At 53.7% G+C, this 12745-nt stretch overlaps 1 protein-coding gene across 2 annotated transcripts; it reads left to right on the plus strand.

The window, feature by feature from the left end:
• The first annotated feature begins 3568 nt into the window (after positions 1-3568).
• Positions 3569-12745, plus strand: SLC11A1 (solute carrier family 11 member 1). 2 transcript variants are annotated; one of them, XM_047722545.1, is made up of 15 exons: positions 3576-3772; positions 4553-4689; positions 5486-5608; positions 5965-6084; positions 6853-6959; positions 7428-7498; positions 7696-7763; positions 7961-8116; positions 8773-8931; positions 10064-10153; positions 10284-10403; positions 10847-10996; positions 11427-11500; positions 11912-12065; positions 12208-12745. In XM_047722545.1, exons 1-15 carry the CDS (start codon positions 3766-3768, stop codon positions 12292-12294), a joined length of 1623 nt encoding a protein of 540 aa, XP_047578501.1. In that variant the 5' UTR covers positions 3576-3765; the 3' UTR covers positions 12295-12745. The 2 variants fall into 2 exon arrangements, with proteins under 2 accessions (XP_047578503.1, XP_047578501.1); XM_047722547.1 differs by lacking the exon at positions 10847-10996 and having other exon boundaries at positions 3569-3772.

A 12745-nucleotide genomic window follows, 5' to 3' on the forward strand; every position in this document is an offset into this window, starting at 1 on the left:
CCACCCTCTCCACCCTCCACCATACCCACTGGGGGCCACTAATCTGACCTTCACTTCCAAAATTTTGTCATTGCACAAATGTTCTGTAAATGGAACAATACGGTACGTAACCTTCTGAAATAGGCTTTTTTCACTCAGCATAATTTCTGGGAGATTCCTCCAAATAATTGTGTATTTCTATAGTTTGTTTCTCTTATCGAGGCATTACAATCCATAGCCTGTAGAGTAGTTAGTGTAATCATTCTTCTGTTGAAGGACCTCTGGGCTAATTCTAGTTTCTGACTATTACAAATAAAGTTGCAACTTATATACAGATTTCTGTGTGAACATAGTCTTAGTTTCTCTGGGATAAATGTTAAGTGGTAAGAGATTTTTCTCTTTGTAGAAAGATCCTGGTCCTTTGTCAGATATGTGGTTTGCAAACATTTTCTCTGAGTCCTTAGCTTGTCTTTTCATCCTCTTAAAAGGGGATTCCAAGAAAGGGGATTCACAGAACAAATGGTAATTTTGATGAGGTCTGGTTTATCAATTTTTTCCCTTATGGATCATGTTTTTGGTGTTGAGTCTAACAAGCCTTTATCTAGTCCTAGATCCTGAAGATTTTCTCCAACTTTTTTTCCTAAATATTTTATAGTTTTATATTTACTTTTAACTCTGTGATCCATTTTGAGTGACTCGGGCTTCATGAGAACTCACTGTGCATGGGCAGGCTTTGCTATTCTGCAACAGCTCCAGATCCAAGGGGGTCACCATGCAGATTTCTGGACCCCTAGCTCAGTAGCTTCCCTCTTGTTGATACCCTACAAGGAAGCTCTGCTCTTAACCATTACACTGTACTGCCTCTTCTGTAAGGTAGAGGTTGTGCAGGTACAGATCAGTCATTAGTCAATTATACTGACTGAGTCCAGGTAAAACTCCATAAAAGATGTGGTGAAGAAGACCTCTGACTTAGGATTCTCCAGAAAAACAGAACCAATAGAAAATATAGACAGATAGACAGATAGCTATTAAGGAATTGGTTCACATGAGTATGGAGGCTGAGGAGTCCCAAGATCTGTAAGCTGGAGAGCTGATGGTAGTGTAATTCCAGTATGAGTCTGAAGGCCTGAGAACCAGGAGAGTCTATGGTCTAAGTTCTAGTCCAAACTAAGCTTGAAGGTAAGAGAAGCCCAATATTTCAGTTCAAAGACAGGCAGAGAGAGTGAACTTTCCCTTCCTCAGCCCTTTGTTCTGTTCAATTGGGTGGACGAGGCCCACTCTCATCAGGGAGAGAAATCTGCTTTACTCAGCCTGTGGATTCCACTGCTAATCTCCTCCAAAAATACCCTCCCTCACCAACACATCCTGAATATTTGACCAAGTATCCGGGCACACTATGACCCTGCCAAGTTGACAATAAAATTAACCCTCACAACATCCTACCCCAGCCATCCCCACATGAGCCCAAGGTAGTGATTGGGAAATTTGAGACAGTGGCAGCATGTTGAGCAAAAGGATTGCACAGGGACAAACCATGACGTCCCTCTCTTCCACGTGACCTATCATTCACTCTTCTTCCTGCGCCCCCACCTCTCCAGTCCCTCCAACCTCCCCCATCCATGAGGAGCCAGGAAATCAGTTGCCAACACCCCTATCCAGCTCCCAAGCTTTGGCTAAAACGTTTGAGCCCACATGGGGATATCATATCCTGGTTCATGGCTGGGCCCCAGAGCTTGCACCTGTTTTCTCTGGATCTTGAGGTCTCAGATCTTGGAGTTGGAAACCCCAAAGATTGCTTTTTTTTTTTTTTTTTTAAGATTTTATTTGTTTATTTGACAGAGAGAGATCACAAGTAGACAGAGAGGCAGGCAGAGAGAGAGAGAGAGAGAGAGAGAAGCAGGCTCCCTGCTGAGCAGAGAGCCCGATGCGGGACTCGATCCCAGGACCCTGAGATCATGACCTGAGCTGAAGACAGCGGCTTAACCCACTGAGCCACCCAGGTGCCCCGCCCAAAGATTGCTTTTGAATCTTTCTTGGCAGAAAAGGAAGGCCACAGGATAGAGGATGGGAGTGGACCTGGGAAGAATAAGACCCTGAGGGAGGAAAGTGACGGGGGCACAGGACAGACAAGGAAAAACAATCGGGAACTGAAAAGAGTCTTAACCCCCTTTCATCCAGAGGATACAGACTGATAACCCTCAAGTGGAAGCTAGCCTAAAGGAACATTTTGTTTAAATTACACAATATCTTCAATTTTGGGGGCCTACGATTCAAGAAGCATATGTTGCCTAAAACTCAAAATCTTCCAATATCCTTGACAGATCAGAAGACGTGGTGACAGCGAGCACACATTCTCACAGGACAACTGGCTACAATTCTGTAGGCATGGCCCCTTTGGACAGAGTATGTGTCTTTGGTTTTGCTGCAGTCTCCCCACTCCTGTCACCCACCGACGCTGAGTCTCGGCGTCATTCCTCATTGAACTCTGAACCGGCACTGTTTTTCTTTTTTTCTTTTTCTTTTTCTTTTCTTTTCTTTTCTTTTCTTTTCTTTTCTTTTATTTTATTTTTTCTTTCCCCCCTCCTCCCCCTCCTCCTCCTCCTCCCCCTCCCCCTCCTCCTCCTCCTCCTCTTCTTCTTCTTCTTCTTCTTTTTAAGATTCTATTGATTTAGGGGCGCCTGGGTGGTTCAATGGGTTAAGCCTCTGCCTTCGGCTCAGGTCATGATCTCAGGATCTTGGGATCGAGCCCCGCATCGGGCTCTCTGCTCAGCAGGGAGCCTGCTTCCCCCTCTCTCTCTGCCTGCCTCTCTGCCTACTTGTGATCTCTCTGTCAAATAAATCAATCGAATCTTTAAAAGAAAAGATTCGATTGATTTATTTGACACAAAGAGAGAGCACAAGCAGGGGGAGCAGCAGGCAGAGGGAGAGAGAGAAACAGGCTCCCCGCTGAGTAGAGAGCCTGAAGCGGAGCTCGATCCCAGGACCCTGAGGTCATGACCTGAGCTGAAAACAAGAGTTGGACACTTAACCGTCTGAGCCACCCATTTGCCCCCCAGGCACTGTTTTTCTGACTCCCTACCTGTCTCATATTTTATCTGACCTTCCTGGCCTTCTTGGGCCCCTGCTCTTTTGACCTCTTCACAAGTCTGAGCCCTTCAAGTAACAGAAGAAACAAGTTCAGAGAAAGGTACGGCCTGGTGATGATCTTGAGTGACTCAGTGGCAGAATCTGGACCAGAGTTCCAGTGCCTCATTCTTCTGAGGCTCTCCTTGGCCTGAGTCTTCAAGGCCTATCTCCAGGCAGTGCCCAAAGCTCTTCTCCTCTGAGGCACTCAATGGGAAACTGAGGCCTGCTAGCCATCAGGATTCCCACTGCTAGGGACTCCAGACTGAAGAGAAGGGCCTGACTGCTTGTGTGGGCAGGGAGTCATGTGATCTGGACATGAACGTCCGAGTAGCAGGAACTGTCTTGAAATCAGAGCTACGTTGGGAGACACAGACCGAACGGCACTTGGAAGGGGGCCAAAAGTGTGGTGGGCCTCAGGCCAGGAGGGGAAGGAAAGTTCCTGCATTTCGGTCAACGAGACTCTTCCGCCAGAGCTCGCCACTTCTGCCTTTGGAAAGTGTTTCACAATGTGTGTGAGGACAGCTGAGATCAGCTGAGGGTGGAGAGGAGGTGTGGGCTTGCACACAGACGGGCAGGCACCAGCCCTCGGAGAGAGAGTGTGTGTGCTGAGTGGCCGCGAGCATCCCACTCGCACGCACAGTGCCTGAGTCTGCCATCCTCATGACAGGTGAGTAGCCCCCCTCCAGGGCCAGAGTCCTAAAAGGGGGTTGGGAGTAGGGGAGAGTCAGGGACTGCCATGGGTATCCTGGCCTCGACCCAATTCCAGACAGTAACCTGGGGTTGGGCTCTTTTCATCCCCAAGTGCTGAGTGTCCCCTTTGTCTGTTCTCTGAGGATTTGGAGCTCCTGGAGCTTACCTGTCTGATGGAGGAGACAGGGTGAGGCCACGGGGCTTACATGTTGGCATCAGTGTGCCCTCCTCAGAGCCCAGTGTCCCCCTCTGCATCCTTTGTGGCAGGAGAGACCTGGATTTGAGAATCTCTCTGCCCACATGGAAGGAGAGTAATTCTAGCAGCTGTACTCCCACACATCTTCTGAAATATTTGGTTGGTTGGGGCGCCTGGGTGACTCTGTAGGGTAAGCATCCAACTCTGGTTTTCAGCTCAGGTCATGATCTCAGGGTAGTGACAATGACCCCCAGATTGGGCTCCATGCTCCGCGTGGAATCTGCTGGAGATTCCCTCCCTGTCCCCCTCTCCCTCCCCCTTGCATGCGCTTGCTCTTTCTCTCAATAAATTAAACAAACAAACAAACAAATAAAATCTCGAGACATTTGGTCAACGGTTGGAGGTGATGGGCCCAAGATGGGAATCAAGGGCCCCTGTTCACATGGGTCTTAATCTCTCCACTTTGTCAGGAAGCTGTAGGGGGGAAGAACAGAGAGCTTTACACCTGGGCCACCAGAAAGAAACCAGGCACTCACCGCCCCTCCTTGGGGCCCTTTGCAGGTGACAAGGACCCTCAAAGACCAAGCAGGCCCAACTATGGCTCCATCTCCAGCCCACCCAGCTCGGAGCCACACGAGCAAGAAGCTCTTAGAACAACATACCTGAGTGAGAAGATCCCCATTCCCGACACAGAACCGGTGAGAATGCTGGAAACGTCCTGGGGTCTTTCAGGACTGACAGGATGTTATAGGATCTCACAGGCCAGGGGAAAGAGATCTTCTGAAGACCATGGGAAGTCCCTTCCAGCTCTGAGCAGCAGTGACTGACAGTGGCAACTGGTCCTCTCCTGTTTCCATCCTTAGCACTTACCTAGGGGGCTCACATTTTGTCTAAAAATGATCGAGTGGATTTCTGAGCGAATCTCAGAATCTCGGACAGAAAGGGACCTGGGGCGAGTTCAGGCTGGAGCCTCTAGGATTTCTTGTGGTACTAGAGAAAAGGACCAGGGCGAGGACACCGGGAGAAGTGACGGAAGCTGTAGGCTACTTTCTAGGATGCTGTCAGCCTGCTCTTCCAGAATCTTCAGCAGATCCTTAGGCTGCCAGGCCTTGCCCTGGAATGGGATGGGGAGATCTTAGGCTCAGTGGACTCCAGAAGGGAGGGACTATGGTTTGAAAAGGGACTGGAGAAGGAGGAGCAGGACCAGGGAGACCCCCTGGAAAGACCCCCTCTGGGCTCTGAGGATTTGCTGAATCAAGCATGAGGCAGACTGGTCAGTCGTAGGCCAGCTGCCAAACTGGACAGATCCAGAAAGCAAATCCACTATGACTCAGCAAATCCTGCTGCTTCCTCCCACTCCATGCCCTCCACCCCAGGGTGGCAGCTCCAGGAATGGGGGAAAGGAGGATACAGGGCTAGATAGCCTGGGGCTGATGAGCCCAGAGGGGTTCAGCGGGGGGCCCCAATATCTCCTCCCTTCACTCCCACCTGCAGGGCACATTCAACCTGAGGAAGCTATGGGCCTTCACGGGGCCCGGCTTCCTCATGAGCATCGCTTTCCTGGACCCAGGAAACATTGAGTCGGATCTTCAGGCTGGCGCTGTGGCTGGATTCAAAGTGATTGAGTCGGGGCACCCTGGGGAGGGCAGAGCCCCCCCACCCCGCAATTTGACACACTTCCCCAGAGTGGACTCCATGGCTGGTGTTGGGGGAAGCAGGCATCAAGTTCAAATGGACCCAAAAAGGGCCCCCAGGGCTGCCCTGCCAGTGTGGGCTGTATGGGGGAGGGGTGCTGGTCTTCTGGCTCCATCTCCTCTATTCCCTCCCCAAGGGGTATCCTTGGTTAGAGGGTACCAGCAGCAGCTTGGGGTTGCCAAAGGGTTCCCCACCCCCCTCCCGCCCACCCCTCTATTCCCCCTCACCCCCCACACCCACACACCCCCCACAGAAGGCCTCTCCCTGTCTTCTCACAGCTGCTCTGGGTGCTGCTGTGGGCCACAGTGCTGGGCCTGCTCTGCCAGCGGCTTGCTGCCCGGCTGGGCGTGGTGACAGGCAAGGACTTGGGTGAGGTCTGCCATCTCTACTACCCTAAGGTGAGCTTGGTGCGCCTGGACAGGGAGCACCCACAGACTCCAAGCCCCAAACAGCTATATACAGCTTCCATGGTCAATAAACACATCATCTCAAGCGAGGCATCACAAATCCATTTGATAGATGGGAAGACTGAGGCTCAAACTAATAGCACACAGACTGAGAGGGATGTTAGAGATACCTGTTCGTTTTACGGGAGGGGACATTGAAACCTGGGAAGTGACTTGCCCAAGGTGCAAGTTAGGTAGGCATTGGCTCGGGATGGTCATTGGCTGAAGTGGACACCGGGGACCCTGCTGCCGGTGACGGTCCAGGTGGGAAAACAGAAACCAGGCCACAAAGATATTTCAAAGGTATTTAATGCAGGGATGCAGTCACGAAGCTATGGGAAGGGCTGGAGGAGCAAGGAAAGGAGGTGTTACCCAGGGATCAGAAAGCTGCTGGGCAGCTGCCCCAGTCATCATTTGCTGCGAAGCTTCTGGAAGCACAGCCACCAATACTGAGAGAGCCCCGGCTGCCAGGTGCTCTTGCTGGCAACACTGCCAGGAACACCCCTAGAAGTAGGGGAGAAAAAACGATCTCTCCTTGCCTTTCAATCTCCCTTAATTGTTTCCTACAAAACCTAACTGGAAGCCAGCGGGCAAGGCTGGCAGGCGTCGCGAGCCGGCTGCCTGCCCAACCTTATCATGAAAGGTACAGAAAGCCATGGGACATCAACAAATAATGAGGATAACTGGCCCATCATTGGTAGAGTCGCCTCTTCCCCCCAGGTGCCCCGCACGCTCCTCTGGCTGACCATCGAGCTAGCCATCGTGGGCTCAGACATGCAGGAGGTCATTGGCACCGCCATTGCGTTCAGTCTGCTCTCAGCCGGACGGTACCACCCCAACGGGCCCCAGCTCTGCAGTCCAGGGACCTCCCTGGACTTGCCTGAGTCCCTATGACCCAACCGAACCCTCTGACTTAGAGCTGTCGTGCTGTGTTGCTGGCTGCGGGGGTGGGGGGGGGCATCAGAGAGATGCTGAAATTCTGAGAGACCCAGAAACGTGGAGTGAATTGTCTCAAGTCACACAGATGCCAGTCACCACTAGGGCTTCAGAACTGCAGCCCCGAGCTGGAGGCCAGGCTGGTTCCGCACCCAGCTTGGCCTTTCCTCGTATTTTGTATCATTTTCCTATCCCCAGCAGGCTCCGCTCCCCTCTCCCTTAGCTGCCTGGAGCCACGTGGGTCCCTGCTCCCAGGAGGCCAGATTCCACAGTCTCCTGCCTGGGGAGGTCCGGGGTGGGGGGGCGGTTTCCAGACCCTTGCCCCTCCGCTGGGCTGACCCTGGCCACTCCGGTTTCAGAATCCCGCTCTGGGGCGGCGTCCTCATCACCATCGTGGACACCTTCTTCTTCCTCTTCCTTGACAACTACGGTGGGTGCGCCGCTCCACTCACAAGCGACGGGGTATAAACCACGCTGCTGTACTGAGAGGAGAGAAAGGCTCGCAGCCCGCTCACTCCGGCTGTGTGTGGACTTGAGCGAGTTACTTGGACTTGGGTTTCTTCATCTATACTATTACCAATCGCTTACAATTGTTGTTGGTGTTGTTACCCTTTGCTTTCCCCCTAGGGTTGCGGAAGCTGGAAGCCTTTTTTGGATTCCTTATTACTATTATGGCCTTGACCTTCGGCTACGAGGTGGGAAGCCAAGGAAGCCAAAGCCGCAACACTCCCCTCCCCCTCCCGCCCAGGCCATTCCTCCCGGCCCCCTGCAGAGCCTGGGAGAGGGAGGGGGACAGAGGCCTTTAGCCACGCCCCCTAGCGGCCAGGGTCCGGGCGGATGGTGGGAACGGCAGGTCACCCAGGGCTCGGCCTGACCAGGCGTCTCCCCACAGTACGTGGTGGCGAGACCCGCCCAGCTAGCGCTTCTTCGGGGCCTGCTGCTGCCCTCGTGCCCGGGCTGCGGCCGTCCAGAGCTGCTGCAGGCCGTGGGCATCGTCGGCGCCATCATCATGCCTCACAACATCTACCTGCACTCCGCCCTGGTGAAGGTGAGCCAAGCTTGGAAGGGGAGGGAGTGATGTCTGCTCCCCTCCGCCCGGCTCTTGCTAGTGCGGCCACCGAGCCCGGAGCCCCGCCCCTTTGGCTCCCGCCTTCCTGATTTCAGGCGGGAAGTGATTCATTCTCTACTTATTCAATGTGTAGTAATAGGGTGTCTACTGCGCGCTGGGAATCAGGGAACAATAATGAAAAGGCAGACAAATCATCCGCCTTTCTAGGGCTTGTATTCTAGTGGGGCGGACAGACCAGGAGCAAGTAAACAGGTAAAGGAAAGAATTATAGATTGTGAAAGGTGCTTTGAAGGAAGGAAACAGAGAAATATGATAATGACTAAGCAGGAGCTGCTTTAGAAAAGTTAGTCGAGAAAGGCCTTTCTAAGGAGGTAATCTTTGAGACACAAAGGATGGGAAGGAAGATCAGGGGAGAAGATATTCCCAGTAGAGGGGATGGCAAGTGCAAAGGCCCTTAAGGCAGGATATAACTGGGCATACAGGAGGGGGGTCAGCTGACCCAGGCCTGTCCCAAACTGCCACGGGGAGAAAGAAGAACTGAGGTTTGAAGGGAACAGAAGTAGAAGTGTGAAGATGGAGAATGTTGGGGGAGCTCTGAGGAACTTTGGCTCTTTCCTCCCCTCTGACCTTCTTAGTCTCGAGAGATAGACCGGTCCCGCCGGGCGGACATCCGAGAAGCCAACATGTACTTCCTGATTGAGGCCACCATCGCCCTGTCTGTCTCCTTCTTCATCAATCTCTTTGTTGTAGCCGTATTTGGGCAGGCCTTCTACCAGCAAACCAATGAGGCTGCGGTGAGCTACACCTCCCCACACAGCCACAGCCGGCCTCCCCACACAGCCATAGCCGGCCTCCCCACCCCCCCAAACCCTGTGGGCTCTGCTGGGGACACCAAGCAATGCATCTTAGCCCTTTGAGTGTGTCTGTCCCACACTTTCTGCACCGGTAGGGGAGGGCATCTGTGGCCTGGCCTCTGGCTGAGACCCCTCTCCCACTCACTTGGGGAGTCACGGCTCCTCCCCAGACAACCTAAGGTGGGGGGTTGGAGGGGGGACAAGGCACAGACATCCAAAGGAGGTGACTGGGAGGGAGGAGCTGAGTCTTGGAGGACCCAGCAGTCCAACTGTACCTTGAAGGATGCCAGGATTTGTCCAGCCAACTGCGGGGAGGGTATTCTGGGAGTTGGGGCCTGCTTGAACATGAGCACAGAGTTGGGAAGGTTCAAGCAGTGCTTTTCTTCTCTGAGTCCTCTCTGCTGATCATCTTCATCATTAGCAGATAAACCATCATCCATTCAGCAAAGATTTACTGAGTATGTTATGGCTCAGACAGTGCCTCGACTCTGGGGACAGAGCAGCCAATGATACAAAGCTCCTCGCTGAGTCTCTGGGATCTGGGACCTGTGCCTCTCTCCTTTCTCAGTGGGTTTTTGCCATGAGGGTCTGACAACTGCTAGCCAGGGGTGTGGGTGCTTACTGAATGCTGAGCACTGCAGGGGGTGGGGGAGGACTGGCCATGCCTCCGGGGATGCAGGCACTGCCACTGTCTCGCTCTGTGGCCTTAAGGACCAGGCGGTCCAGGCCTGTGCTAAGTGGGTCCAGTGTACGGGAGAGGGGGCTGTGGAGCAGCTTGGGTCACTGCCAGCCAACTCATTGTGGTAATGCCAGCTCTTACAAACCCAACAGAAAGAACCCTGGAAACCGGGTTCCCGTGTGGATTCTTCTCAATTTTAGATGTTGGCCACAAATTCACATTACAGAGGAAAAACATTCGTTAGTCAAGGAAACTGTCTGGCCGGATTCAGCCTGGTCACCAGTTTTCCACCCCTGGTCAAGGCCTGGCTGTCTGATTTTCTGAGACTGTGCACGTTACATCTGATTTTCTGAGACTGTGCACATCACCTTCCTACTGTCCCGGTGCCCACAGTTCAACGTCTGTGCCAACAGCAGCCTCCACGACTACGCCAAGATCTTCCCCAAGAACAACCTTACGGTGGACGTGGACATTTACCAAGGAGTAAGCACCAAGCAGGGGTGGGATTGGAAGGTAACGGTCCAGCCCCAACCGGGCTCATCGCCACGCCCACCTCGGGGTGGAGTTGTGCGAGGGGGCGGTGCCACAGGTCTAACCACACCTCGCCCCTCAGGGCGTGATCCTGGGCTGCGTCTTCGGCCCGGTTGCCCTCTACATCTGGGCCGTGGGGCTCCTAGCAGCGGGGCAGAGCTCCACCATGACCGGCACGTACGCGGGACAGTTTGTGATGGAGGTGCGGTGTGGGGCGGGATGGGAAGGGCCAAGGGTCCCAGGTCAACGGCTACACTACTGGGGGGTCAGACACCAGCCTCATTACTCCTTTAAGCAGCCCAAAGGCGCTATTTTAAGCCCCGCTTTAACGCTTTAACGATGAGAAAATCTGCAGAGAAGTGAGGCTACTGGCTCAGTAGCTCACTCACTACTGGCTGCAGACCCACGATTAATAGGAGCCTTTACCCCAAAAGCTTAGTCTTAAGCATGCAGCTGTGGGGGAAACCCTTATTCTCATCCATCCTCTCTCTGCCAACTAGCATCAGAGCTGCTCCCATTTCAGAGATGGAAAAACAGGGGGTTCACCCTGGTGCGAAATGGGCTGAGGGACGACAGAGGATCCCTCCTCTGGAATCCCTAGTCCTGAACCCCACCACAAAGGTGCCCCACTGCCCCACACCCCAGGGCTTCCTGAAGCTGCGGTGGTCACGCTTTGCCCGCGTACTCCTGACTCGCTCCTGCGCCATCCTGCCCACGGTGCTGGTGGCGGTCTTCAGGGACCTGAAAGACCTGTCAGGTCTCAATGACCTGCTCAACGTGCTGCAGAGCCTGCTGGTGAGCCCGTGGTCCCTGGCACCCCTGCACCTGACGAGCTGCACAGGAACCACAGCAAACCTCCATACGCAGCCTGTCCCCCACCCTTAACACTCATCGAAACACACCTTGCCTCTAAGGCTCACAGCAGTTCCCACATGAACCACCACTGTCCCCATTTCACTGACTGGAAAACTGATGTACACCCTTAAGTGACTGGGGGCAGAGCTGGCATCCCAGACTGGGACCAGAGCGCCCAAATGCTTTCTCCTGCTTTGAAGCCTCACAACTTTGGAAGGCACAGAGGTGGAGAGCCTGAAGGCTCTGAGCGATGAGGGGACTTGGCCAAGGACACACAGGCACCCCAGGACAGGAGCCCTGCTCCACTTCCCCCTTCTGGCTGCATTGTGAAGGCAAGGCCCCTCAGCCCCATCCTCCTGCCTTTCCCCAGCTTCCCTTTGCTGTGCTGCCTATCCTTACGTTCACCAGCATGCCGGCTGTGATGCAGGAGTTTGCCAATGGCCGGTGAGTACTGCCCACCCCCAACCCTGGACTTTCAGTTCTGTATTTGATCCTCACACCCACCCAGAGATAGGAATTACCAGCATCCAAAGAAGCTCATGAAAGTTAAGGAACGTGTGCAGGGTCACCCTACGATCAAGAGGGGCGAACTAGGACTGGAATCTGGGAAGGGAGGCTATTTCTAGAACCTGAGCTCCTCACCGGCTCACCTCAGACTCTGCTCTTGCCAAATCGCACCGGTGAGGAGTCTGGAGGACCCAGGAGATAGGAGCGGACAAGTGGTCTGCTGCGCCAGATCCCACAGCCCAGAGAAGGTGGCTTTGTGCATGCCCTCAGTCTCCTCCAGGCTGGCTTGGGCAGTGGAGAGAAGGAAGAAATGCAGCCAGTCCTGAGCAGCATCCCTCCTGCCCCCAGGCTGAGCAAGGCCATCACATCCTTCATCATGGCTCTGGTCTGTGCCATCAACCTCTACTTCGTGGTCATCTACCTGCCCAGCCTCCCGCACCCTGCCTACTTTGTCCTTGTAGCTCTGCTGGCTGCCGTCTACCTGGGCCTCACAGCCTATCTGGTACTGCAGGGCCAGAGGGTGCCTTGGGGATGGGGGAGGCAAGGAAAGGAGGCAAAGGATGGAGGGCACTGGGGAAAGGGGATTCGCCTGGGCTTCCTGGGAGGTCTTGCTCTCTCCTGGACTCACGTCATCCCTCTCCCAGGTCTGGACCTGTCTCATTGCCCATGGAGCCACCCTTCTGGTCCACAGCTCCCATCAACATTTCTTGTATGGGCTTCTTGAAGAGTAGAAGAGGGGAGAGATCTCTGGATGAACTCCCCACCCTGTGACTGGCTGGGGTTTGGGATGACTGGGGCAGACGGGCCTGCTGGGGTGTGTGTGAAGGCAGCAAGATGGAGTGGGAGTTTTGGAGGCAGGCCAACCATTCCGTAGGGACCTGCTGTTTCCTAGGTTGGACAAGTGATTAACCTCCAGCCTCAGTGTTCTCATCTGTAGAATGGGGACAACACCAAACTTGCAATGGATGTAAAGCACTTTAACAGTGCCTGACACTTAGGACTTAAAAATAATAGTAATTCCAAAAATATTTATTGAGCGCCTATAGGAGTGACCTGACGGAGGGACCCAGTTGGGGCAGGACACCAGCTCTAAACCGGCGTGTAGGATAATCCGATGAATGCTCAAAAAATGCTAGTTCACTTCTCGTCCAAAAGAGCGGGAGAGCAGAAACCGGGAAAGCA

Source organism: Lutra lutra, chromosome 3 (genome assembly GCF_902655055.1).
Source record: "Lutra lutra chromosome 3, mLutLut1.2, whole genome shotgun sequence".
Classification (NCBI taxonomy): domain Eukaryota; kingdom Metazoa; phylum Chordata; class Mammalia; order Carnivora; family Mustelidae; genus Lutra; species Lutra lutra.